The following is a 27,846-nucleotide window of genomic DNA, read 5'->3' as shown; positions in this document are numbered from 1 at the left end:
TATTAAATTTTGTATATTTTTAGAGGCCCTTGATATCAGGGTAAAAACATTCTGCAGATAGAGTTAAAACACAAAACACAAAAAAAAAAAAAAAAAAAAAAAACGAAAGCAACCTGTACATGTACATTACATGTACCTACCCCCCTCCCATCACTTATAATGTGCTAGTACAAAGAATAATAGCGCTAGCACCAAAACGCAATCTACCAATAAAATCAACGCCGTTATTACCCTCTCTACACGCTAAAACCAGTGTCCAGTATTCATATTTTAACATAAATTCGAGCTTTAAATCCCCCCAAACACGTAGTGGCACACTGACACCGCTATTCGGAAGCCTAAGGTATAGGAAAAAGCGCCATTGTTCAACACTGCCATTTTATGCATACAACTGTTTTTGACGCCGGACTAATTATACACCACAAAACACGCCGGTGTCAGTGGTCAAGCTCAGTCCACCTTCGTACTGGCCAGCCGAAAGCGTGCGTGACCGGCTCGCTTGGTTTTCTTGAGCACAAATCACCACCAAAGGAGAATTTGCAGCACATTTCTCGGTAAGTAAACATAGATTTTGCGCAAGAAATTAAGGGGTATAACACGTGTACATACAGCTGAACATTCAGAAAGAGAATGAAATTTAGTGAATCAAACCTCTGTGGCATAATAACGTAATCTATCATCAAAGTGTCAAGGACGTGTTAGCCGAAACTGGCCACGACAGAGATAGGCTAAGCCTGACACAAGTATCGCTCATAGATCGTTATTTGCAAACAAACAAAACACATATAAAGCTCTCATGCTAGCTGAGGCTCAAACTGTACGGTGTTCATTAGATGATAAAGATAATTTGTACATATACTAAGTGGCCGCTAGGTTGTACACATTCTGAAGAAGACCGTCGATGAGAGTCGGTTGTGTACATCAGGTTAAATTAATATCTCTATAATATTAATTACTTAAAGTCCCACACGCCTATCGCCAAATTCTTTATTTTTTCTGTGTCGTCATCATACTTGAAGAACTACATAAGAGCAGCCATTATATTTTAATTCAAAGATTCTCTCGAAGATTCTCACGACAGAAAATGTAATAACATATTTTAGTGGTTGAACATAAGGGAACGAATTCTTTCTGCTGACCAATATAATGATAAAGTCAGGAGGTCTTGTTTTGTATCATACACAACACATAGTAGTTTTAGTCAACCGATTATATGTGTCATTGCTTAATTTGGCAGAGATGAACCGTAACAAGCACAGGCGCCTGAATCAACAGAGCGCGAGTAACTACACACCGTCCAGGGAAGTAACCGTGACATTGTTGTCTGTGTTATCATAGACCCCGTTCCCTTACCTAGATAGATCTAGCATGATCGACCCGTCTCTGAGGGGATTCTCGCTAAATTGCGTTGCATGAGCTTAAGGCTGTTTACACAATGTTTTACTTTGAAAAATCAATAATTTAATATTTACATGTACAACGCAACCAATAAGTAAAACGAGAAAAATCAGAAAATGAAATTGTAAAGACATAGACCTTAGTAGAAAATTGTTGAAATTAAAAAAATGATATATTACACAATTTTTTTTTCTATAGAGTGGCCATTGGCAAATTAAATACAGACCCAAATATCTTTTGTCTTTTAAGTAGTGCCAGAAAATCACATGCCCCGCCCCCCCCCCTTTTTTTTTTTTTTTTTTTTTTTTTTTTTTTTGATAATGTAGAACAATCGAATATTAAGTGACTGATCGCATCAGTCATCAATACTTCAAACTCCTTTTACACTGGACGGTGTCCTTTCTACGACCATGAAACTGGTAGCACTGTGGTCGTAGTAAGGTGGCACAAGCATGGCTTTAATTGGTTGCAGAATGATTGCTCAATGATCGGCCAGTTGTCGGCACGTTAAGTGTTTTTTTTTAACTCTCAATTGGGGCCTTACTACGGGACGCAGAAAAGACGACCTTCAGTGTAAACGGTGCTCTACACTCCTCTCTTATCTATAAACAGGCAAATTACAAATCACTCTTTGCATCCAGATTTACTGCACATTCCCAGCAGTCCTTGCTCTGTGAGGTCAATAGGTGCAGGTGCAATAATTTCTTTTTGATGTAGCAGTTGTTTATTGGTCCTACTCGACTGTTATCCAGGCTTCGTGTGGCGTTTTCGTTGTCTTTTTGTTTCTTTTTTTAAATTCGTTATATTTCTATTATTTTTGTTTCCTTTTTTTAATTCGTTATTCTTATTATTTTTTCCTTAAATCATGATTGATAAATTCGGCGATCTTGTTTGTCACTTGCATAGTGTACGTGCGCGTGTGTGTACATGTGTGTGAGTGTGTGTATGCATGTGTATGTTATTCTGTGCGCGTGCGTGTTTTTGTGTGCGTTTGGCTTTCTGGATGTGTGCACGTGCATGTCTGCTTCTAACTGGCTTATTTCACATCATCCTTCTATAAATGTATTACGAAGTATCACAAAGGTTAAGGTCATGTATGCGAGGTACAAGTTCGTCTATATGTATTACAAATTTGACCATGTCCACGTAAGCTGTCAGGGGCCATAACTACAGGCTGTACTTGAAAGTCAAAGCAGCCATCACGCCGGTTAGGGGCCCTAATGACATGGTTCCTGACAAGTGTCCTCTGATTGAGATGACAGATAACTCTTGTTTCAAGTAGTGACCATTATGTGTCTGACTACTGCCATTTCTGATGATGGAATATTCAAACATTTCCTCCTGACAAATGGTCTACTTCATGATGTTGAGCACGAAATACGTCAAATATCCTAGTTTTGATCAAAGGCGCATACCATTATGCTCTCTCACCGGTGAATGAAAGAGGGAAGAAAGGGAACTTAAAAAAAAAATATATATACAGTATTTTTGTTATCATGACAATGTTACTAAACCACGTTGACACAAATGAACAAGTGTCGAATTTTGCTTGTTTAAATTTCTCTAGGGTCTTGAGATGGGGGAGAGGAGGATAGTGCCTCAGAAGTCAAGAGAAAAGAATGTCTTCTGCCCCCCCCCCCCCCCCCCCCCCCCCAGTTTCCTGGGTCTGTCATCGTTTCTCACCGAATGAGCATAACTGTGTACTTTTACCTTTTCAGTAAGCAAACACTGTTTAAAAATCAAACAGAACAAAAAAAAGTGTCTTGTTACAGGAATTCACGGGAGAAATGATCCCGTGTCTTAAGTACAGACTGTATATTATATGAAGTAAATCTAATCTCATTTTTCTATTGCTACGAACTTTTCTAAACTTGAATTTATTCGCTAGTATGACTGATAACGAAAAGGGACACTTAAGCGTGATAAGTGGATGTTTTATTTTTACTGAACACTTCAGTTGACTTTATTTTCGTATAATGAGAATGCTATGGCTGATTCAACGTAAATCGAGCTTCGTGCACGAAGGACCGTGCCCTATCCCAATTCGTTCCAATCACTCTTAATAATCAATGACTAAGAAAAAAAAATATCCATTTTGTGTATTTAAATTTTATTCGATAGACTACGCCTCGATCAGAGATATATTTTCCTCGCTGCACGCGCACCATATTGTATTACATTCCGTGCTTGTTATTCACCTAACGAGTTTCCAACTCGTATTTCGATGACGCCATGATTGTGGGGTCGCTTGTTAGATCTGATACAGGTGTCCCTGGTCATCACAGACTGTCCACTGTCCACTCTAATCACGCAGTGTTCTCCCCCTTTCATTAAGGAAATAAAAGCTTAATTAACCGCATTTCATTAATATCATAAGTAACGATCAACGTGTGAGTGCTCCCGTTTTAGACATTGTGGTTTAGGGCCAAAGTATATTTTGTTAAATGAATTTATTAAGAAAGTTGGTCTTATCTAAGTCATATAGACAAAAGTGAAGCATACTTTTCCCAAATACAAAAGTCGGCATGTTTAGATGTCATGTTCTTTTATAACGAGAGCGTGCGGCATGTTTAGTCCTGGAGTGTCATTATATGATGATGTTAATCATAAGCCAAATTTTTACAAATGAACGTAATTATTTTTCCATCCATGTGCCAAAATAGAAGAGTGAAGTTGCCCTCGGCTAACACCATATATTTGCCGAACCAAACAATGCTAGTTCTATATCCTATGGGGCCTTACGGTATGACTTATGTCGCACTAGCAGTTCAATCAAAGTGAGCGCATCTTTTCTAACATAAACAGGAGCTACCGTAATTAACCCGACGTACTACCGTAGATTTATGGAGGGTAGAAGAAGGCCCAAGGATCGGTCTCAATTCCTTTGGTGCAGCAAGTCGAGTTGAAGGTTTGCTGTAATTGAATATATTGCATTTCATTTATCTCCAGACACATTATCAGTACGCGCAGCGTTTGTGATTTGTCATCTTTTGGCTTGTGTCATCTCTTTTTAAGTATTGTGGTTTAAAATTTGCTTTCTGACGAAGTTGTCAATTTGGTTATTGTTTCTAATGGGAGACGTGGTACTGGAGTAAAAGTCATGAATTATTATTGTTTATTATTCTCTATTTTAAGCTTTTGCGGTTAAAGATTTGGATTCTGATGAAGACGTCAGCTTGTTTATTGTTTTCAGTAGCAAACTGGGAAGTTCAGCAGTGGTCACGAAGTATTGCAATTAACTTGAGGAAATATACTGGAAATTAGTGGTAGCCTTAATCACCATCTTTAATAATAACAAAATATTTTTCATTGAAATGATTGTGGTTTACATTTAATATCCTGCTATGAAATTAGGTATTGAAAAGAGAACGTGATTTTGTTTGAAAATTATTAATTATGAAGATACGTGACAGAGTATTTCACCGTTTTTGCATTATATTATCTCACTGTTTAGATGCCTTGATCTTAGAAGAACGTTGGCGGCCGTCAATCTCCATAGTTTTCTTTCGTTAAAATTTCTGATCAAATATTTGATGTTATTCCCTGTCAATCACTGGCTGAATGTCAAGCTTTGTCTCCCTCTTACTATCTCTCTCTGTTCTATTAGTGATTGCCCAATGTTCTAGTTCTTCTCAGGATGCGACATAAAAGTATTTCTTGTCTCTCTGATTGTCTGCAGCGTCGTCCTTTATAGTATATCCTCTATTTAGCACTTTTTCATTTGAGATTTGGGAAATGATTATGATAAGTGGCAATTAGATTTATGATCAACAGTATTACAATATAGTACTCTTGGACTTAACATAATCATTTCCCATCCTTATGCCAAAATGTCACTGTGAAAGTTGTCTTCCTGCAACATTTTATATTTGCCGAAAGCAATAAGGTTATTTCTATATCTCTATAGGGCCGTTCAGAATGAGCTAGGTTTCACTAGCTTGTGCTTACTAACTCATCAAGGACTCTCGCTGAATGTAATCAGATTAAGGGACTGAAACGACTCATCTTGTCACTGCGTACTCGTATAATCACCAGCTTTTCTATATTCTATTCAACGACAATATGAGGCGTGTTAATTTGAATCAGTTAAGCTGACTACATTCAGCAAGAGTCCCCGTGAAGTTAGTGTGCCTTAGCTACTACTACCTAACTTATTCTGAAAGACCCCTACCCTCACCCCCCCCCCCCCCTCCGCAAAACCCTAGACACTCCCTTACTGTACTAAGGTGTTACGTCACTCTTAGCGTGACCAGTTCCCATTTGCCCAGATAGATTATTAATAAGGCACACGGGGCTGTCGCTTATGGTATCTTCGACATGTAATGCGACATTGCTCAGTTAAGTTACACGTGTTACGATCTCGGTGGACTTAACGGGGTAGCAAAGCCAGTGCCACAGCTTTCACCTGGGATAAATCAACCGAGGACGCAGGTTTCACCTGGGATAAATCAACTAAGGACAATTTGTTCACAAAGTGAGTAGTTAGGTTTGTCAACAGCACGGCATATATGTACAGATTGAGGCATTTATATTTTATCTATAAAGGCGAATATGGTTTGTTTTAAACCAGTTTACTTAAAAACGTGCACTACCAGGCGTTTAAAGGCGTGCGTTCTTGACTTTTGGATTGAAAGATGACAAAATGAATTAACAAATACCTGGGCTAAATCATAGTTCAAATTTTACTTGTCCTCTACCAGATTTATCTTGCTACTAACTTGGACATAGTTTTTGAAATCAGTATGATTTTAATTTTTGGCATCGCAATTGCTATTAGTAATGTGTTTAAGAGTGCAAAAGACAGGTTACTTCCGAAGTCGCATCAAAAGAGTATTGATCTGCCAGTGATGGCACTAGAAAGCTTTACAATATGGACAAAATTGGAAACCTTAAAATCCTGAATTATCTAAACTTGAAAGATCGAATTCATTTGCGCCACAGCTTCATTTATCCGAGGAAGGGTGGCTTGTTTGCATATTATTATTATTATTATTATTATTATTATTATTATTATTATTATTATTATTATTATCCACAATACTTTCACCAGTAGGGCATATTATAAATTGTGTCTACTCTTTATCACTTTAAGTATTTTCTGTGTGTTCGTCGGGTGAGGGCCGCAACTGAGGAAATTCATATCCTTAAGGGAAAGAGGACGAATTAAGAAGCGCATGTCACCATAAACCCAGCTGTGTGATCGATAAGAAAATATGAATCAGATATGGCATGTTTAGAACATATAAAGTACATCAACATTTTTCAAAAGATCACAGTGGGGAAATGATACAGGGAATATGTGACAATGATCATGGTTTCACCTTTGAATGCGTTGTGATATATTAACAGAGATTGGGAAGTTAATTTTCATTGAAAAATTAAAACAAATAAGATTAAAACAAATGAAATACAATAATATAAAACATGGCGTGAGAATAAGAAATCAATAAAATTAATGAAAAATGAGGCCTTCCTTTGAATAAATTACTGTCTATGCTTAAGTAGCTCAATCCGTGCCAATAATTCGGCTACTTTATCTTTAATATTCCTACAGTACTCCTAGGCAGGGCTGTGTAGGCAGGGCTGGGGGGTTATCTTGGCTTTGTCCCTGTGACTCGTCTGTTTGGTTAACACAGCTCACGCCTGGTTTAATAAAAATGGGCCCTGTTTTGCCGCCAGCTTTCCCATGCTGCACCAACTAATTGACCAGATAGTAATCTCCTCTCACAGCTGATTCAGTGGCGATTCCTCGGGCAGTGATTGACCACTAAGATAAGAACTAATGTCGTTTGTATCTTGACTCCGGTGTTAGAGTGTCGAGCAGGGCGGATCCCGCGGAGGTTGTAGAAAGTGTCACGTCGTAGAATAAGGTAAAGTTTGTGTAGTTTTCGAGGAAAGAAATGGTTCACTTTTGAATGTCTGTCTTACGCTATAATGTTTGAGATCTTCTCCCGAAGTGTTAACGTTAACTTTACTTTACGTTTTCGCGAACTTTTCTTCAAAAATTTGGAGTAACAGAAAGGTGTTTTCCATCGAAAGTAAAATGAGAGAGAGGGGGGGGGGGGGGAGAAGCGGCTTTCAGAAAGAAAGAAATATATCGTTGATGGTCTAAAATAGATTGATTATCGTCTATAACTTGGACCTAAATAGAGATCTATTTAGGTCCAAGTCTATAATAAGACGGGGAACGTATATGAAAGTGAACATCTGATATCTTTCATAAAGAACTGACTATGTTTAAATTGCTTCCTCTTTGTGATCAGCTTTCATGTAGCCATGATCTTATATGGCAGCAAACTGACGCCATAGGTAAAAATAATTTAAACAATACCTTATCCTATGACTGTGATAAATCATTGTACTAGGTTATGAATGATATGTTTTTATTAATTCATTTTAGTTGTCATATCATAAACTCGTGTCACATTTACGTGTTATACCGAATAAATAGTATTAAAATTTAGGTGTATCTTTCACGGTTTGTTTATTTTGTTGTTGTCAGTTCCTTGGTGTTGTGACACAATATCAAAATAATTCATATTTCATATGGGCAACTACTGTATTGTGTGAGTAAGTCGAGGACAATATCGTTTCATTGGACTATCTGTTGCCTTGCGGGGAAAAGAGCAGGATGAAGGGCGTGGCCGACATAAATCTCACTCGAAAGAAAGGAAACTAGGCTTTGAAGTGACAATTATTTCATACATTCGATAGTTATTATCGTATCATCATGTGTCGTTTTAGCACAATTATTTGTTATAGGAGTTGAAATTTTGATTTTTATCTGAACAGAATAACTTGAAGTCAGCTGCACGTGATACAATTCGAACAATGTTAAATACGTGGAATTGACACGTTTAACGTGTCGCGAAGGTAGATGATCCACAACAACATGATTATGATGATATCAAGACTTTAATACATTTTTGTTGATATCAATAATAATTTGTTTTTGAAATATTGTGCCAGAAAAGTCCCATCTATGAGTAAACAAATTCTACTGTGCGCATGATGTTTTACTGTGTATCACTATGGGGATTTGAATGGAATTACCCAGTGTAGAAGGTGCCTCAACACAACACATTATGCATTATTTTGCGTTTAAAGACAAGATGTTCATTCCACATAATTTGTGCAGGGAGTTAGCACATATTTTGGTTGCCCTTGTCCCAAACTAGGCAATCACTGAGATATTGAATGTCCCGATTTAGGTGACAGTGAACCTTTCGATCATGCTTTTTTAAATTCTGCTGTATGAATCAATGAGGGCGGACCTTGTCGAATGCTTTACTGATGTCAGTTAATAGCCCCAGTACCAGGGACAAATCAGTGGGATTATAAAGGGGTGTGGTCGCAGCAAATTTACATCTGCATCCTGGCGTTTCTCTTGCAACAATATAATTACAAGTACTGTTAGTAGTTTGTTACAAAGTTGGTGTCGCTGACACTTTACTTTTGTATGCTATTTAAGGAGCCTCTGATATCAGAGTGTACTTTATAACTGGCCCGTAGCCAGCAATTTCAAAAGGGGGTGGGTCTTTTTTTTTTAAAAAATGGACCTTTTCAAATAAAAACGTCACGTACCTAGATCAAATTTTACCCAGAGTGGACCTTTTCCCAGAAAAAGGGGCGGTTCTTTCGAACCCCTCGCCCCCCCCCCCCCCCCCCCCCCCCCCCCCAGCTACGGGCCTGATAACATATAGCCAGTTTAAAAACAATAGGGTAACTAATTTGAATTCTACATGTATGTAACAAATTAAAGAACACAGTCGGGCTGGTGATTGTGTGTAGTTAGGGGTGTAGGGATGGGGAGGGTGATAAAACCCCACCACCCCCTTACCCTTATTTGACCCAACAGATCTCGTTTATATAACTATATGTTTGTATAAAACCATATATTGTTGTTATTCCAGTTCAGCATGGGTACTGTGGTAGACCCGCCTTTACGTATGTCCCTGGTTGATATAACTATATATTTGTATATAACCATATATTTTAATGTTATTATGTTATTATTCCAGTCCAGCATGGGTACTGTGGTAGACCCGCCTTCAGGAATGTCCCTGGTTTATATAACTATATATTTGTATATAACCATATATTTTAATGTTATTATGTTATTATTCCAGTCCAGCATGGGTACTGTGGTAGACCCCGCCTTCAGGAATGTCCCTAAGGATGAGCCGTGCCTCAGGATATGGCGGATAGAGGTAGGTTTCTAGAACAGGAAAGAAGTCGACGAGATTTTACTTTGGCAAAGTTCTATCTTTCGAAAATGGAGACAAAATAATAAAACGCTGAAGTCACATTTACATAGTCACATTTACATAGTTCTCCATATACGACAGACAGGCAATGAATATCTTAGTCATACTTAATGACTTCTAATATACTGATAGACTTATATACACTATTGTTTTTTACTTATCAGATCTGTACATTTCCAACTGATTCATTAATCTAAGCGCTTTTGTTAAATATTATGAATGATGTGGATGACAGTGTCACGTAAATTTGTAATACTCTAGAGTTAGGAACCAACCATTTTTACCATCATTTTCACAAGTCTACATCTTGTACGCTAGGGGAGGGGGTTGTGCCCTCTGTACGCTTTTGGAAAAATAATAAAAAAATGATGATCTTCACCCCAAGGGTTAAGCTGGCAAAAGTCATCATTTTTAATTTTCCACTTTTTATTCTCTGAAGAGGGGAGGGTGTCTTGAAAAAGAGTTTGGTGAAAATGATGATAAAATGGAAAATCCCTTAATTGTATCTGTGTGTGAGGAAAAATGAGACGCCCAAACTTTATTTTATATATATATTATTGTATAATTGACTTAATTATTCAGGGATTGTTCGGAGAAATAATTGAATTAGGAGACGAGTAAACTTATTGCATGTAATGTAATAATTATATTCTTTTTTCATCCAGAAATTGAAAGTGGTGGCTATCTCAGAGAAAGAATATGGCAACTTCTTCACCGGTGATTCCTATATTGTATATCAGGTAAGCAAAACATCCTCTCAACTGTTGGTCCTAAATTTACCTCGTCCCTCTCATTCGCTGATTTCTTCAAACTAGGGTCCATGTTTGGTAGGGCCTAGGTACAAGAAATGTAAATCATGCTCACCATGGTAAAACCCATAACGGGGGTCTTTTAAAACAAACAATGATATCTTTATATAGCATTTTAATTGTTGGGAATTTCACTCATTTTCTCTTTATCACCAGAATAGGCTCTTTCCAAGAACTGCGATTAAAAAAAAAAAACATTTTTGAGTTCTAGGTTTTCAATTTTTTAGCGCCACTTGTCAAAAACTCCTTTCACTTTCTTCAAGACGAGAATGACTCAAAATTCATAAAATTGAAACATAAAAACGGGTTTTTGGATCGTGACTCTGTGAACGATATTGGAGATAGTATGTCTTGGTGGTTAAGCAATGGCATCCGAAGCAATGTAGTATTTGTTATATTAAGGCCTAACTCTCATTGTGTGGCTGAAAGGCGTGTTGAGTTATTGACTTCACCAAGATCTAAACAGCCATAACAGATGCGCCATTCTTGTTCTTACAACCCTTTATTAATTATTGGGTGCAAATGCTACGCAAGTACTCAAAAATAGCGTCTCTGTGTTTCGTAATTATAGTTGACAAGGGTCCGGAGAGATAAAGGTGACACAATATGGCGTTGTGTCCTCTGGATTATATTTTGCATTCAATTACCTGTTGTCGACAACTCACCTTTCTAGATTCATATCTACCTCATGCCTGTAACCCAGAAACTCATTAAATATCAATTAGTGCTTTGGTTAGCATAATCAAATCAGAATGCGGTTAATTAAGTCACCGAAATTAGATGTTTGGTAGAATGGACCTATAATTATGTCACATATTATGGTACGTGACACGACAGGGTCTGTTACTGTCTTATTCAATATCACCGACAATAATGGGCTAGAATTCATTCATGATCAGAATCAATTAGCTGGCCACCTGAAGTTAAGAGACGCAGATGCAACTGTATTGTTTGTGCATTGTTCCACAGTTAGCCCTAAGTTGATGTTTTTTTCTTTTGAATAAAATTTACTTTTATTTGATTGTTAGGAACATTGATCTTCGTTTATTTATGTATTTGTTCATTTGTTCATTTATTTATTTACAATCGTCTTAATTATTTACACACTTATTTATATTCTTTTTCAAGTTTTTCCGTGTTATTTATTTATTTATTTATTTATTTATTTATTTTTCAGTCCAAACTTGTCCAGGGTCGTATTGAGATGCACATTCACTTCTGGCTGGGCGAGGAGAGCACTCAGGTAAGAAAGCAACAGACTCAGGTAGAAAACATGGGTCGAGGTCACCTGAAAACCGACGACAGAAGGTGATCTGTAATTTAAGGCCAAATAGTCTAAATACACCTCACTAGTACCAGGCAGAAAACGTAACAGGCTTTTCTTTTTCTCTAGTAGTGAATTATTTTGTAATTTAAAGAAAGAAATATAAAGAAGTAATACAATATTGAAATAAGACAGAAAGTTAATAAAATGAGTTTATTTAGTATCACAATTTATTATAGAGTGAGATGATATTGAGATCATACGAGTCCTTTTCAGGATGAGATGGGCGTGGCAGCTTATAAGTCCGTGGAGTTGGACGACAGTCTAGGTGGCGCTCCTATCCAACACAGGGAAACCCAGGGAAATGAATCCAAACAATTTCTAGAAATATTCCGTCAGAAGGGCGGTGTTAGGTACGCACTGTGTTGAAACGTCATCTAAGTTTTCTAAATCTTATTCTGCAATGTTCATAAAAAATATTTTAAAAAAAATAACATAAGAATAATGATGATAATGTCAACTCGTTCAGTAGTAACTTAGAATCTTTCAGTGCAACACGTTAATTTATTTGTGATTCTTACTACTACTATAAACCTTATTGTCCTTATGTTTGCTTAGGTATAAACAAGGGGGCGTGGCTTCCGGTTTCAATCATGTGGACAAGACGTTCAAACCATATCTACTGCAGATCAAAGGCAAACGTACAGCCAGGGTGAAGGAGGTGAGGGGGAACAGCCACAAACAATACAATGAAAAAATAAATAAGAAAGGAACAATGTTGCATCAATGTCTGTAGAAAGAAGCCCAATTATATTATTATTATTATTATTATTATTATTATTATTTTGAAGATCACTGCCTTTCAGAAAACCACAAAACTGACATATTGATAACAAAAAAAAAACACTGCAATTACAATTTTGATTCACTTACCGAGTTACCTTTCAGCGCAACATTAGCTGGGACTCCATGAACGAAGGGGACGTCTTTATCCTGGACGTTGGCACCGTGCTGTTTGTTTGGACCGGGAGAGATTCCAATAGGTTCGAAAAAATTAAGGTAGGCGGTTCGGGGAAAACGTGTGATTTTGATCCTAATTCGCGAAAAAAAAAAGGAAGTCATGCATAGTATCTGATTACATGTATGCACATTCATCTTCTTATTTATTTATTTATTTATTTATTTATTTATTTATTTATTCAGTTAGTTAGTTAGCTACTGATTTATCTCCGTCTTACTTACACTTTTTTATATTCGAGTTCACGTTTGTCCGTGATAATTATTTATTAATTTATTTATTTATATATTTATTATACTACCAGGGTATGGAGGTGGCCCGGCAGCTGCGTGACGAGAGAGGGAAAGGGGACATCGTGGCGGTGGCAGACGGCGAGGAGGAGAAACTGAATTTTGAGTGGCTCAAAGTAAGTCCAACTTCAGATTAACAATTATATTTCTTATCGGTGGTATAGGTTGTTCACTCGCTTTTATTTAATGATGATAAACCACCAAATAGTTTCTATCCATGTTTGCAACCTATGACATCATATAATAACGTAGCCTCGGAGCTTACCTCGAGGAGTTTGTAACGCGATGGAGCCCCTATGCCGAAGGAAAGAAATGAGGTGGCCCATAGGCAGAAAAAAAAAGCTCTTTTAAAACATGATCAAAACTAGAGACCAAATTTTACTATTATTCAGCTGTTATTTATTTGTGGGTGCTTATATTATTGTTTTTCTCCAGAAATATTTAAAATACGGATATATAACAAAATCCCACCAATAGCATGATTCACATGTTAACCTTGAGGGATGACTGTGATTGTTAATTTGTTATGTTATCCACCGCAATCTATCTACACATTTGATATATTCTAGTGTACTTTTCAGCGCATTATCGACTTTCCAGCCAGATGTTTTTTCTTCATTTTTAATCTCTGGATGTCATTTTGCCCAGGTATTTGAGACGCATCTCCCACTTGACAAAAAACAGGTGAAATCTGCCGCGGAGGGTGGAGCAGACGAGGTCCATGAGAGAGCGTCCATGACCAAAATAAAGCTGTATCTGTAAGTAATCTTTTGATAATATTAACTACATCATTTATACACCAGGAGCTTATCCAGTGTGTTCTGTATTTGCAAAGCTAACATACGCGTTTTTTTCATAAATCGCTTTATTCATAAGAAGTGCAACAATTGCACTTCTTATGCCTATAATATTGAATTGAAGTTACTGAAATGTAAGTTTGCTGAAGCCTATTATTGAAAAGAAAAGAAGAAAAAAAAGAAAGGTGGGAACTGGACAGAACCTCGCCATATCAGGAAATAAGATTCCGAGTGATTAGTTCCCCTCCATTTTGAAATGAATTCTGTTACTGTATTTTCAAATTAACAAAGGGGTCGCAAATAATGCGTGTTACGAACCTATTTATTAATCGATAAGATGTGGAAAAAAACATATGACAAACCCCCCACAATTACCTTAACAGTTTAACCCCCCCCCCCCCCCCCCACTCTCAAATTTTATTTATTCCATTAGTTGTCACAAGAAGATAGATTTGCTAGTATTTTGGCAATTGCATATGATCGGAATTCACGGGAAATCAACCAAAAGATAGACCAACATATCAATAGATAAACAGCGAACTGACGAGTGACTAGTTAGGTCTACTGACAAATTAACAAATAAATAATTTGGTCAGTAATCATGTACACTGAACAATTAACAGGAGTAAACGTTCTGTAGCACAAAATTTGAAACAGGGTTTCCGGTGAAAATTTAAAAAAATTCCTAATGGAAGAGAATTAATATGTTTTTAAGAATACAGACGAAATAGCAAGGAAATCCGACTTTGATTATGGGTTATATTTATGATATCCTTATGAAATCGGCATTACAATACAAATACTTCCTCGAAGGAAATCGAGGTTTATTTCTATATGCGTTGTCATAAGATAGCGTGCAGAATACTTTCCGTCTTATCATACTCAGAAGACGCCGTGTTAAATGCTATTTCTCATGTCTACGGCAAATCAGCTGAGCACACAAATTGTCCCCAAGTACGTGGCGTGAAACTTTTGATTGACAGAAGCTGTGGTTTGGTCAGCATTCATGCAATTTGGTCTTGGGAAGCTGCCTTTTCGAAGCGTATTACGGGGCATATTATCTAATACGCGCATCATGACTTGTCCAATTTTAGTGTTTAGAAGCGAAGGCGGGTTTCATGTAATATTTTGGAGCCGTTTGTACACTATGATATTTTGTACCCAATTCTTTTGAGTTCAAATTCATGGTATGGCGCTGAATTGACTCGAACATACTGACGCAGTCAATTACTAACGCATGCACACACACACACACACACACACACACACACACACAGACAAGCACGCACACACACGCTCGCGCACACTACACAAGTCCAATCGAGAATTAATCAAAATGAAATCGGCGATAAGAAAGTGTGACTGTCGTCGATCTAAGAAGAGGTATATTTCTATATTAATTGACAGTTATCAAGGGGCAAATCGTTTTCAATACGAGCAAACAAGTGTCAATGATCCTGCGTTTTTGGAGATCTGAAAAAAAAAAAACGGTTTACAATTGGGTCTTTACTACATCTGGCATTATCATATACCATTCAGGTTATAACTTTCTACACACTTAATTGCACATTTCCTGGATTTTTTCAGAGTAAAAGAAGAAAATGACCAGCTGAATATCAAAGAACTGAAGGAGGGACCCCTGGTGAAAAGCGACCTAGACCCAGATGTGAGTGTTAATATTTACGAAAATCAAGTCATAACTGTATTGTTAACTGTTGGTTGATATTTACGTGCAGAAAATTATTCAGTGGCAGAGCTGTATGACGAATGTTTTCAGTTGACTTCTTGTCTTCTTCTACTTTGTCTCATTAACATTATAATTGTCAATTTATTATTACATATCCATCAGTGTAAAATAGTTCCGAATTCCTGAACTAAGTGGTCTACTAAATATTTTTTGTGCCAAAGTGGTTTTTAATTTTCGGTCTTAAAGTAAATAACTTTTTCACCGCACTAATATGTTTGTGAAACTGACCCCTTCTATGTTATGAAGAGAAGGACCCTTTACTTCCTCATGATTGACAGTTTTGCCATTTCTTACATCATACTCCTATCGCATTTCACTATGCACCGCCATAGCCCAATAACACATCTTTAAAGTCATGTAATGGAACGGGGTTACCCCTCATTTGAAACGCCCCTTTCCTTTTGACTTAAGACACATTCGTTCTCCCATAGGTCTCAGGCACTAGTTGTTAGAACGAATGCTCATCATTTCTATAGGGGATACATGTACCTCGCGGTTGTAAAGAAATCGGAACAGTGATGAATTAATGGATTTACGTGTGAGCGCGGTGTAAGCTGCGGCTGCGGCATCAACAAGGATATCTTGAGTGTTAATCATTTTCCATGATACAAAAAGTTCTCAATAATAATTAGAATATTGAACCTTTAACGCTGAAATTAGTCGTATATCCTTGACTTTTAATCTAACTATTGCTTAGGATCGTGGGAAAACGCTTGTGTTCGGCTTTGTCCGGCTGATTGACAGGTTGAATAAAAATACCGGGGTCAGAAGTTGATAGCTATAAATGGAATATAAATCCATTACCACAATGTGTGGTCACACTATAGCAACATCTAATTTATCAGTTCCTATTCTGGACTTTTGATAGCTAATTTACGCATTTATTTGTTTTTATTATATATGGTTGTTTACATTTTCTATTCATGTGTATGACCTTTTTGTTGTTTCAGTTTTATTTATTTAATGAGTTAGTTAATTAGTTAGCTAGCTAGTTATTTAGTTAATTATTCTGCCCTTAACGATTATCTATTTTGACATTAAAAATTCAACTCCCCTTCGTGAATCTAAACCCATAGACTTTAAACAGATCGTGTAAAAAGTGTGTTCCATTCTTAACCATAACCTTTGTGTATTAACTAGAATTGGACAATATTTATTGGCTATCTTTCCCAGGATTCTTTCATCGTGGATAATGGCGAGGCCGGTATCTGGGTGTGGAACGGGAAACAATCCTCTAAGAGGGAACGATCAGAGGCCATGACCAACGCCATGGTAAGACGCGCTGTTTAGTATTAACTTTCACTTTTTGATAGTTTAATTAAGAGCCGTTATTCATTTTCTTGTGTATTTCTTTTACAGCTTGGATTTTACGCTTCCCGTCTTTCCGCGATTTTCTTCTAATTATTTTTAAGTATTGTTTGGTCATTTTTTAAAACTTATAGCATATCCAATACACCTCTATAATACATAAAATACAAGAGAAAGAGGAAATATTAGTTATACATAGTCAGCCAATTCAGTCATTTTAAGCATAATTTCTCCTGCTGAATTGTCTTGAAGACACGCCAATTTGTGAATTGTGTTGTCTGAACTCATCTAACACAATGCCTCTGTCTGTCTTCACCAGGCTTTCATCACTGAGAAGAAATACCCACAAAGCACTCGCGTCACCCGCGTTGTAGAAGGAGGAGAGCCAGTCATGTTTAAACAGCTGTTTAAGTCGTGGCCGGAACCCCAGGCGGACTTAAAGAGTACCACTGTCATAAATCAAATAGGTGAGGCATTAACGGTCATTTTTATACCTAGGTCTGTCCGCGTTAATTCAAACTGTGTTACTGTTATAAAGTGTATGTTTGTATTTATTGTGGGAATTTACTATTGTGATCATCAATGCTTTGATATAAAATAAAGGTAAATAAATAGAAATGATAAAAAAGGTCTTATTATGTTGAATAAAAAACAATCATGCCAATGGCTACAATCGAGTTAAGCGAACCGATAGCTAGCCTAGTTCACATTTTGAAATATAAAACTTGATCCAGTTCTGAAACCAGAACACTTTAAATATAAGCGAAGCGTCACATTTACACCACAATATTTGTTTTGTGATTACAGCTAAAATAGAACAGACCAAATTCGACGCCTCCAGTCTGCACAATGGGAAGAAGGAGGAGACCAGAGACAAGAGTATGGTGGACGACGGCTCAGGGAAAGTGGAGGTACATTGCGATAATTGAGATGCTTATTGTTCATTTCAGTTGTCACAACTAACACATTCAAAATATGTGCATGGTATGCGAGTTATTTCACTATAAATAACGGGTCAAAGGGTTGGATTATTATTATTATTATTACTTTTTTAACTTTCGCTCGTTATACGTATACATATTGAGGGAGGGAATAGGGGTTTTGAGAGCGTGCCTCGGAAATTAAGCCTTGGGCCTAACAACCCTTCACACATTCACACAAACGCACGCATGCACACACGCAAACGCTTGATCCGTCAAAGCAAAAATAAAATATTGTATTCGCATCAAATATAATCTTTAATGTTTTAATTCCATGAAAAAAATATTTCAGGTATGGCGTATCGAAGGAAACGATATGGTGGCAGTGCCGAATTCTCAGCTGGGACGCTTCTTCGGGGGTGACTGTTACGTCATTCTCTACACATACGGCGACGAGAAACACATTATATATTTCTGGCTGGTAAGTGTGAATTAGGGAGAAGACGTGATGCGGTATTTTCAGAACTCTTTTCCTACAAATGTTAAAATTCTCTAATCATGCTAGTTGAAGTATATGGGAAAATCTGAAATATAATAACAATTAATGGTACAGATGAACGGTATACTCTGTTTGTAGAAATTTGCCTAATTTATACTTAGATAAGATTACCAGTTTTATTTGATGCCATTTTATCCCTTTTCCTTTTAATATTATTATAATAATTATTATTATTAGGGTAATAAATCAGCGCTAGCCGAGCAGGGGGCCTCTGCCATCCGTTCAGTCCACCTGGACGACAAATTTGGCGGTGAACCGGTGCAGGTGCGAGTTGTGCAGGGGAAGGAGCCGCCACACTTCATGGCCATATTTAAGGGCAAAATTATCATTTTCGAGGTATGGTTCTTTGTCTCCCATTAAGTATTTCAATGTTTACTTTTCAAGATGCACCTTTGCTCTGTCTCAGGAACTTGAGGGCCCGTGTTAAAGTCCATCTTCTATTAGGTTCGCACAGGTCGGAGTTTGGGTGACGTTAGTTGGTCCAAACTCGTGTGAGTCAGAAATAACCGGACTCTCTATAATGGGGACCAGTTTCTAAAAATTACTCATTTATCCACTTTCATTCCTTTATTACCATTACATTACTGATGTTTTTGTTAACACTGCCAGCTATTCTCACCGCGAGTCATCCTTTAATTAATTACTTAGATTTTATTTTTGTTTGATGTTTGCACGTATCTTTTCTATTTGCGTAAGTATATATTTTATCTTTCACCTGTATGAGATAGCTAATGTAAGTATTCTAGTGAGATTTTTGTCAACGAAGAGTTTGTTTTTATCATTATATACTGACTTTCAGGGTGGCTCTGCCAGAGAAGTAGGGGACTATAACAAGGTGGCCCCTGGAAGCTCCTTCCTGCTTCAAGTGCGCAGCACTAACGAGGACAATGTGAAAGCCGTAGAAGTAAGTAATATAAGTAATCCAAAAATACAAACGGAAAAGTAGTTCTGCTTTTCTACAAATTTTCCATTGGTTAATGCCGCCCATCAGTTAAAATTATGTCTCTAACGAGGACAATATGAAAGCCGAAGAAGTAAGTGAAATAAATTATGAAAAAAAAAAATACAAATGAAAAAGTAGCTCGGAGAGCTATTTCCAAAATGTTTGATTTGGTTAATGTAGTCCATCAATTCTTAAGTATGTCTCTCCATTCTTTTAGGTACCCTGCAGAGCCGCATCACTCAATTCAAATGATGTATTTATACTTTACAAAAATGAATCCCTTATCCTTTGGTGCGGACGAGTAAGTATCACGTTAAGAATCTTTCAAAATATGAATTAAATATGGCAACTGAATCGGGAACCGGGAAAGCATCAAACACGTCAGGTATCAATACTGCAAATAACGGTACATATCCATATTTTTAAATGCAATGTAACCGTGCTTCAAGCTAGATGACCTGAAAAAAAATACAACATTATGTTTTACTGCAATGCATAATTATATATGTTTTACAGGGTAGCAATGCCAGCGAGAACAGAGTTGCTAAACAGATTGCTCGGTCGCTTACGTCAAAGTAAGTAACACACAGGAATAGTAGAATTCTTAATCTTGGCCATTTTAACCAGTTAATTTTGACAGCGTCTCTACTGGCGGACTACGGCCTTGATATAAAGCGGTTTTTAATCTATGTTACAGACCTTAAAGAATATCTAGAAATATTTTAGAGCTGTTAATTTGTAAATGTTCCTATAAATTAGCCAACAAAGAGTAAATCTAATTGGAATCACATTTAATGATGCAAAAAGGACGATTAAATAATGTTATTATTTTTGATAATGATCATTAAATTAAGTAGTAACGGTCTTCCTATTCTGACTCCAGACCACCAACAATACTGAACGAAGGCAATGAAAGTGATGTTTTCTGGAAGGCAGTGGGTGGAAGAGAGAGCTACGCAAGCGACAGGAGGTTACAGGTACATTTTCTCTTTATCTCTCACTTCCCCCCCTCTCACTTTCTCATTATCTCTCTCTATATATATTTCTCACTTCCTTACTTTCTCTCCCCCATCTCTGTAATTAAAAAATGTAAATTTTGATGAGAGCAGATGTGTCTTAATACTTAGGGAGCGGAATTAGATAAAATATTTTAAAAGAGGTAGATTGGAAGTACCTCAATATTTAGTGAAGGAGCACCCAATCACTCCCCTTCCCTCGGATCCCTCAGTGACGCGGCCAAACAACCCCAGTTCTATTGTCGATTTAAATCTCATCTATAATTAATATTTTAAATTAATTAATTTATTTCCAGGAGGAGGCTCCTCCCAGAGAGCCGCGTCTATTCCAGTGTTCCAACGCCTCAGGGAAGTTCCTAGTGGAGGACATCCCAGATTTTATTCAGGTGAGGCATAATTTACTGCGCCGTGTTAAAAATATTTATTTTTAGTTTTTGAAATGATAATGATAATTAAAATCCACTGGGCATAATAACATGCGTACTGCTTCGTGAATGTAGAATATTATCCCATGGTTAAGTTGTTCCTAGTTGGGTCCCATTATATGTCCCATGGTATAAAGTAGAACAGTGGTGCTGGCGGACCTTGAGGTTGTTTAGGCAAGTAGCCGAATTCAGATGATAACTTTAAAAAAAAGCGAAATTAGTGATTTTATGACTATCGTTTAGTTGATCAGGTGTATTATTTCTATTTTTTCGACCTACAGCAAGATTTAGTCCCAGATGATGTGATGATTTTGGACACCTTCGACACCATCTTTATTTGGATCGGGGAAGGCGCCAATAAACAGGAAAAAGAACTGGCCATGCAAACAGCTGTGGTACGTGCTATGAAAACTTCGTTTTCTTTCATCTTTTTTATCTCATTTATTTATCCACTTATATGTCATCGTCGCCATAAACGTGACTGTTTTTTAGTCTTGAATGTCTTAATATACAATCACACCCTCAGAGTAAATTGAAAAATATTATTTTGTCTCCGGTTTAAGTCGTTAATCTTAATTAGTTAAAGAAGTTTTAACTCTTGCCCTACATTATCAGTCGTTCACGAACGGTCCTATCTTAATGAATCTTAATTTTTTTCATCTTTGTACAGGAATATATAAAGACAGACCCCGCGGGTCGCGACCCTGACACGCCGATTGCTATGGTGAAACAAGGCTTTGAGCCGCCGAACTTCACCGGGTTCTTTGGAGTGTGGGATAGACAGTATTGGAGTGTGAGTAGGGCAGTGCACGCACCAATGCATTAACACGCACACTTCACCCGAATTTTTTGAGTAGGCAGTGCACTCTCCAATACATAAACACTCTCTCACACTGTCTCACTCTCTCTGTCTCTCTCTCTCTCTCACACACACACACACACACATGTAGGGGTATGGTAAGTCAGCTATGACGTCCATTCATTTTCACATGCTTACAGACTTTCCGTATTCGGTTTTACGACACTTTTTTGTCTGAATATGTAAGGTTAAGCATGAAACTGCAGCGTCCTAGAACACATTCCGTTATTCCGTTAAAATCCCAAACCAAAGTTGTGCCTGCATTGAAGCTGTACACTTCTTCCAACCTGGACGATACAGTCTATGTATCGTGAATAAATCTAAACTTCCCTGTATGTTTGTATCATTTTAGAAAGGAAAGACGTTTGAAGAGATGAAGGAAGAGCTCGGCGAGAGCCATGTAGAAGTGGAGATTGTTGACAAGGTAACGATAATGTTTTGTGTCACGTCAAAAATGATTTTGACAAAGACAATAACATACACGTAAATATGGCGACGATGATTGTAGATTGTGTAACTGGTATATAGTCACGAGAAAAGGGTCATATTTAGTCCAGGACCGTACCCTGGAAAAATGCTGGGTGGATCGAGGTTCGACCTACAAATATTAAGGTTATTTTTACCACCTGAGAGGAAACCTAACCGGATTCAAAGGGATACATAACAACTTACGGAAATTATATTTTCGTTATATTGGAGCTTGAAATCTTCATTGAAACTCACACTCTCTTTTCCGTTTCCAGGCTAAGATTGGAGTAGAAGCCAGTTTCTCAAATGTTCAAAAATATGCCGCTGATATTCTTAGGCGAAAGCCTGATATGGGACTTCCGGCGGATGTTGACCCATTGCACAAAGAGGTAAATAATGACGTCATTTCCGGCGTGATGTCGTTGGAGGTGTCTTTCTTCTCTCTCTCTCTCTCTCTCTTTTGTCGTGTTTTATTTCCCTGCCATTCAAAATATTTCAGTCATATATGTTTGAATACTTAAGTTTTATTTTAAATTATTGATAAAAATATTATTTCATATTTTTTTTTATCTTCACTGACCAAGAGGCGAGGAAAGACCCATTCGTTCGGTTTCTCAAAATGGCTGCACATTTCTCCTCTTTCAATTTTAGATGCATCTCGTCCCAGAGGAGTTCAAGTTGTTGTTTGGAATGACGTATGAAGAGTTTCAGAAGCTTCCAAAATGGAAACAGTTGGCTTTTAAAAAGAAAACGGATCTTTTCTAAGACATAGATATTCCAGCAAACGAAGACATCACCTTTCTGTTGATTCCAAAATGGATATATCCGACTTACTTTTAACAGTATTGACTAAAGGAATATAAGGAGCATGATATGCTTGTGATATTACTATCTACTTGTCACAAAATGATTGCGATGACTCCGTTAAAATGAATACAGTCATCTCACAAACTTGCTGAACTTATATGAGCAGGCTGCGTTGCGTTTCTTTCAAAGCAGTTGGACATTATTTTTTTACAAAATTTGCCTCAGATTGTAGCGCCGTCTTGGTAGGACTGCTATAAAAGCGGCGTATGTCTTTTTTTAACTTGTACAATACTCAACGGCCAACTTTGCCAATACATACGCCTTACTTGTAGAAAGAAAGGAAATCGACGTGATATTTGAAGGGACAACTTTTACTGTTCTTTTACTAGACTTTCCTCAAGGTATTGATAATATATTTAGTTTAGGTAAAAATAATAGTGAATGGTAATTTCCGAAGAGAAAGATTCAATTATTGATCCATATACTATAAACGATCATGTGTTATTAATAATGTGTTCTGACAGGTAGTTTTGCTAAATTTAACCAGAAGTGAATCTCAGATTATCACTGCCAACAGATTTACTGCATCTCAGTGTAATGAGGAGAGAAATTAAAACCTTTTCTGTTTTAGTAATGGAGATGCATGATTTACGTTAGTTGTATTAGATTAGGTATAATGTAGTTATAGATATCATTATTGACAGACTGGCTGTATTTTAAGTGAATGGTGCATTTACACGTTATTAAAAGTGTTGTACAAAAGAAAATATTTATATGAATAAAACTACTGCCCTTTTATGTAAAAGGAAATAAAAAAGTATAGAAAAAAAGCTATTCAAGCCCCATCTTTTTTTCGGTAAAAATAATGCTTTTTTATAAACTCTTGCACTTTTTTTTGCCTTGTTTTCACTCTAGCTTACGCAATGAACTATCTGAACACCATGAAAAAGGGTTACTTTCCTCATTTTTGTTCTTGGAGCTCCACATAATAATCTCCCCAAACAGCCTGCTCAAGACGCAGTTGGGTTGGCGACATAATTACGGTACGTGTTTTATGCTAATCAGTCGCTCATAGTTCTTTATAGAACTGCCTTGTTGTAATGACTGTTTTAATTCTTATTTTTTTTATTTTTTACCTTTATGGGTGAGACTTTAATAAAATAAAATAAACTGAACTGATCTAAATCAAAAGGAAAAAAAAATAGAAGGCCCTCTAAGACATTTAATTAAAGTTATCAAAATCACGCGTGGTTTCTATGTACTAGTTAACAAAGATATAAACATATTAGTGAATAAATAAATAATTAATAATTTTCCTTTGATGCTTTCATGGAGGTAAGGTGACATACTGGTCCCCTTATGTCTATACTTGGACTTTGCAGCTATATTTCACCTCACATTTAACAACTGACCTACATAATAATCGATCCGACTGGGCTGAATGAATAGCTGAGGGAGGATTTCTAACACCTAGGACCTATTAGACACGGGGAAACAACAACAAGGCAATGGGGTTTAAGTTCAAAGTATTCGTGCTGTCACTCTCTGTTGTGGTGGTTGCATATATTTCAACATTACACATGGAAACATTTGACCCCGGTAAGTACTAGTAACACGTTGACTGAACCCAGAGTTTATAGTTTCACATTGTTGATGAACGAGAACAGATTAACTTACCATTCATTCAATTTATTGAATTCTGCAACAGTCTGGGTCACCAAGTGTGGCGTTGGGCAATGTCGTCCATATCACCAGCACCACCATGACCTAGTACATTTTCACACGTTTCGTCCCTAACATGCCAAGTGCCCAGCAAAGGAATTATAAGTGCTATTTTAAACTGAGTGCAACAGCAGATACGGGTTACGTGAACTAGTAGCAAAGTGCAACGGGAACAAAAAATACCCAGCACGTCTCTCATCCCCATTCGGACTGGAGCAAGCTCTAAAGTAAACAAAAGAAGTCAACGTCTAGTCAGCTGCAAAATGCCTATATTGGGGCTGCTACAGCAAGTTCTTTAAGAAAGTCATGAACTACGAGTTTATAGGTCACTGATAAAGTATTTCATACTTGTACATTTACATTACGTGCGCTGAATGCAATGTCACAGTCTATTACGATAAGGTGATTCACCCGGCAGTCACCTCGATATGTCCTTGATAACCTGTTAGCCACGTGCACCCAAAACGTTAAAGGCATACAGTGCGTATAGTCGGGCAGGGTCAACGAGATGTTTACTTGATATATAAAGATGTTTCTCTTTCTACTAGCTGTGCACATTCTTATCGTCATAGATCTGCATTTAGATCTTCATTTCTATATTGTCAAATAAATATATTAATTAATTGATAAATTAATTAAGGGGTACAATTCTGCGTAACTATTATTATCTTTTTTTTTCTAATGATACATGTAGACAGGTGAATGGTTTTTTAATATTCTCTTCTTGCTTTTCTTCCGTATTACATTTTATTGTCAGAAACTATATTGAGTGGGGAAGAGGAGGGTGCTTGCGATGAGTGGCTATTTTCATTCTGGTTGAATCTTGTTCAATTTTTACCAAATCACAAAATGCTTTTAACTTTTAAAAGGAAGTAAGAGGATTAAAAAAAGTCAAAATCTTTAGATGTTTCTAACTCTAATTTTTAATTTTAACTATATTTTAATACACTATGTTTTATTTTATTTCTTTATTTATTTTTTTTTTTTACATCTCAAACTTCAGGATTTTGTTATTATCATTATTTTTATTTTCGTACCACTTTTAAGAGCACCATCAGTATTCAAATTTCTGATATATTTATGTATATATTGTAATTATAAATATACTTAAGCTGAATGAATTATTATTATTATTATTACTATTATTATTATTATTATTATTATTATTATTATTATGCAGTTGAGCTGTTTGGCAAGAATGTCCTGATCACCGGAGCCTCTTCTGGAATTGGAGAACAGATGGCGTATCATTTCGCCAAGATGGGAGCAAACCTTGTTTTGACTGCTCGAAGAGAACATCTGTTGAAAAAGGTCACTGTTCGGCAGTAATACCGCTTGTGTGAAGTCACATTATTAGCAATATCATAAATAACAACAGTGGATGTTTTGAAGCCAGAATTGTGTATCTTGTATTAAAATTAGATAGTATTCACTTTAATCCTGTGGAAATATGTTATTTTTACTGCTCTAAATCCTTCATTATAAGAATGCATAAGACGCCACAATAAAAGAAGAAGTTGTCTTATTGTTACAGGTTAGGTCAGAATGCAAAAACCTATCCCCGAACTCTGCACAGAAACATGCATACATCGCCGCTGATATGGCTGACATGACGGAGACAGAGCGAGTTGTGCAAGTAACTTGTTATTTCTATTTTGTTCCCACGCTCAATAGTGTTTGTAATAGAGATAATATATTTATTCACTGTTTTTTGTTTGTTTGTTTCTTTATTATGAAACCCTTCATTCATCTGCTCATCTATAGTTCTACTACTCGTTCGTCCTCAAATCCGTCCAGCTGTTTAGTCTGACATTCGATCTTTTTTACTCGGTTCAAAGCACAGAATACATGTACGTATAAGACTTTAATTTATATGATAAAAATTCATTGATACCCATATCCATTATAAAAGTACCTAAACATTAGAAACTTGCAGCTACAAAAAACGGATATTGGATACGGCATATCTTACCGATGAAAGGAAAATGTCGTAATTTCCAAAAACATTCATTTTGTTCTATAGAAAAATCCCGTGTCTTTGAATGCCTGTGCGTTTCCAGTTCATTTTTTCTTTCAGTTCGCAAAAGAAAGCCTTGGCAGCTTGGACATAGTGATGTTGAATCACGCCTTATTGCCTTTTGGAGAACCGTGGATGGGCAGCAAAGAGAACTTCACCAAACTGGCCATAGCCATGGACGTTAACTTCCGGTCATACGTCCACTTAGCGTCCCATGCTCTATCCTTGCTGACACCGAGTAGTGGACGGATAGCCGTGGTTACGTCACTAGTAGGTCGGTACATGTGGGTATGGTTAATTCAAGAGGTGGGGGAGGGGCGGGGGGGGGGTAAACGAAACATAAACAGCGTTTTTACAGCAATGTGTTAATCTCTGGGTTGGTAAATACCATAGGTTTTTTTCACTGGGTTTGTCTTAAATAAATAAATAAATAAATAAATAAATAAATAAATAAATTGACTAATTACAGGTTATTTTGCGTACCCCTATACCACATGGTACACCGCAGCCAAACGCGCTCTCCAAGGCTTCTTTGGAGTGTTGAGGCAGGAACTGAAGTTACAGAACTCCAATGTTACCATCACAATGTGTGTTGTGGGACCCACAAGTGAGTCAAAACAAATTATGTTATCAGTCTATTTATAAAAATACATTATTTGCATTTACTTATTTATTTTGAAGATATACCAGGAAAGGGAAAGGACTAATATTTAATAACATGACTCATTTTTAGAGTAATTATAAACTGTTTGTAAGTTAAACAGTTTCATGAAAAAGCATAGTTGTTGTGTTTTCGTTTTCTTCAGGAACAGAAAACGCAGTGGAGTCCATGAAAGCTATGATAGGAGAAACCTTTGTGAAAACCGGACATATTGCAGACGCAGGGGACGTTGCCATGGAGATAATACAAGGAACAGTTTCAAGACAATACCAAGTCCACACTGACATGGATCTGAAAACTAGAATTTTCTTCTTTATTCAGTTCCTATTTCCAAAACTTGCTGACGATTCAATGCTGTTACTTTTAACATGATTCACGCGGGTATTGTATATACGCACTAGAATAAATTCACTAATTACATTTTTTAATTTAACAATACGCGTCCTGAGAATGGACAAACAGCAATCACTTGATTGATTTCAAGAGGGGTCTGTTACTAAAGAGCGTCTAATTACCCGAATTTTCACGTTATATCGGACAATGTTCAATGT

At 36.8% G+C, this 27,846-nt stretch overlaps 2 protein-coding genes and 1 long non-coding RNA gene across 5 annotated transcripts; 2 read left to right on the top strand and 1 right to left on the bottom strand.

Annotated features, from left to right (window-relative positions):
* Positions 1–328: 328 nt before the first annotated feature.
* Positions 329–23,729, top strand: LOC106151149 (advillin). Of its 3 annotated transcripts, none has more exons than XM_086995480.1 (25): positions 329–554; positions 9,528–9,608; positions 10,331–10,405; positions 11,652–11,717; positions 12,015–12,151; positions 12,357–12,459; positions 12,687–12,797; positions 13,061–13,162; positions 13,695–13,804; positions 15,431–15,509; positions 16,764–16,862; positions 17,218–17,365; positions 17,706–17,809; positions 18,171–18,299; positions 18,555–18,713; positions 19,177–19,281; positions 19,538–19,621; positions 19,837–19,895; positions 20,204–20,297; positions 20,633–20,722; positions 21,043–21,156; positions 21,432–21,554; positions 21,973–22,044; positions 22,364–22,477; positions 22,740–23,729. In XM_086995480.1, exons 2-25 carry the CDS (start codon positions 9,534–9,536, stop codon positions 22,851–22,853), a joined length of 2,466 nt encoding a protein of 821 aa, XP_086851606.1. In that variant the 5' UTR covers positions 329–554; positions 9,528–9,533; the 3' UTR covers positions 22,854–23,729. The 3 variants fall into 3 exon arrangements, with proteins under 3 accessions (XP_086851606.1, XP_086851608.1, XP_086851607.1); XM_086995482.1 differs by lacking the exon at positions 329–554 and adding an exon at positions 5,709–5,872; XM_086995481.1 differs by lacking the exon at positions 329–554 and adding an exon at positions 7,095–7,268.
* On the bottom strand, positions 20,349–21,044 carry LOC147759978 (uncharacterized). The gene is made up of 2 exons (XR_015331049.1): positions 20,821–21,044; positions 20,349–20,394 (listed from the first exon to the last, which is right to left on the bottom strand). It is a non-coding gene; the product is annotated as an uncharacterized LOC147759978 (long non-coding RNA).
* A 159-nt stretch (positions 23,730–23,888) lies between the features above and the next one.
* On the top strand, positions 23,889–27,815 carry LOC106174173 (hydroxysteroid 11-beta-dehydrogenase 1-like protein). Its single transcript, XM_013555595.2, has 6 exons — positions 23,889–24,494; positions 25,798–25,928; positions 26,152–26,253; positions 26,695–26,908; positions 27,104–27,241; positions 27,441–27,815. Exons 1-6 carry the CDS (start codon positions 24,404–24,406, stop codon positions 27,665–27,667), a joined length of 903 nt encoding a protein of 300 aa, XP_013411049.2. The 5' UTR covers positions 23,889–24,403; the 3' UTR covers positions 27,668–27,815.
* Positions 27,816–27,846: the final 31 nt, after the last annotated feature.

This window comes from Lingula anatina, chromosome 9 (assembly GCF_051362555.1).
Source record: "Lingula anatina isolate TDL-2025a chromosome 9, LinAna3.0, whole genome shotgun sequence".
In the NCBI taxonomy this organism is placed as follows: Eukaryota; Metazoa; Brachiopoda; class Lingulata; order Lingulida; family Lingulidae; genus Lingula; species Lingula anatina.
The sequence above is the reverse complement of the archived record's forward strand: the minus strand, read 5'-3'. Positions and strand labels throughout refer to the sequence as shown.

Coding starts and splice junctions, on each gene's coding strand:
- LOC106174173 (XM_013555595.2), top strand. CDS start 24,404: ATGGGGTTTAAGTTCAAAGTATTCGTGCTGTCACTCTCTGTTGTGGTG. Junction 25,929..26,151: donor GAGAACATCTGTTGAAAAAG/GTCACTGTTCGG, acceptor TTATTGTTACAG/GTTAGGTCAGAATGCAAAAA. Junction 26,909..27,103: donor CGTGGTTACGTCACTAGTAG/GTCGGTACATGT, acceptor GACTAATTACAG/GTTATTTTGCGTACCCCTAT.
- LOC106151149 (XM_086995480.1), top strand. CDS start 9,534: ATGGGTACTGTGGTAGACCCCGCCTTCAGGAATGTCCCTAAGGATGAG. Junction 19,622..19,836: donor TTATCCTTTGGTGCGGACGA/GTAAGTATCACG, acceptor TATGTTTTACAG/GGTAGCAATGCCAGCGAGAA. Junction 19,896..20,203: donor GCTCGGTCGCTTACGTCAAA/GTAAGTAACACA, acceptor TTCTGACTCCAG/ACCACCAACAATACTGAACG.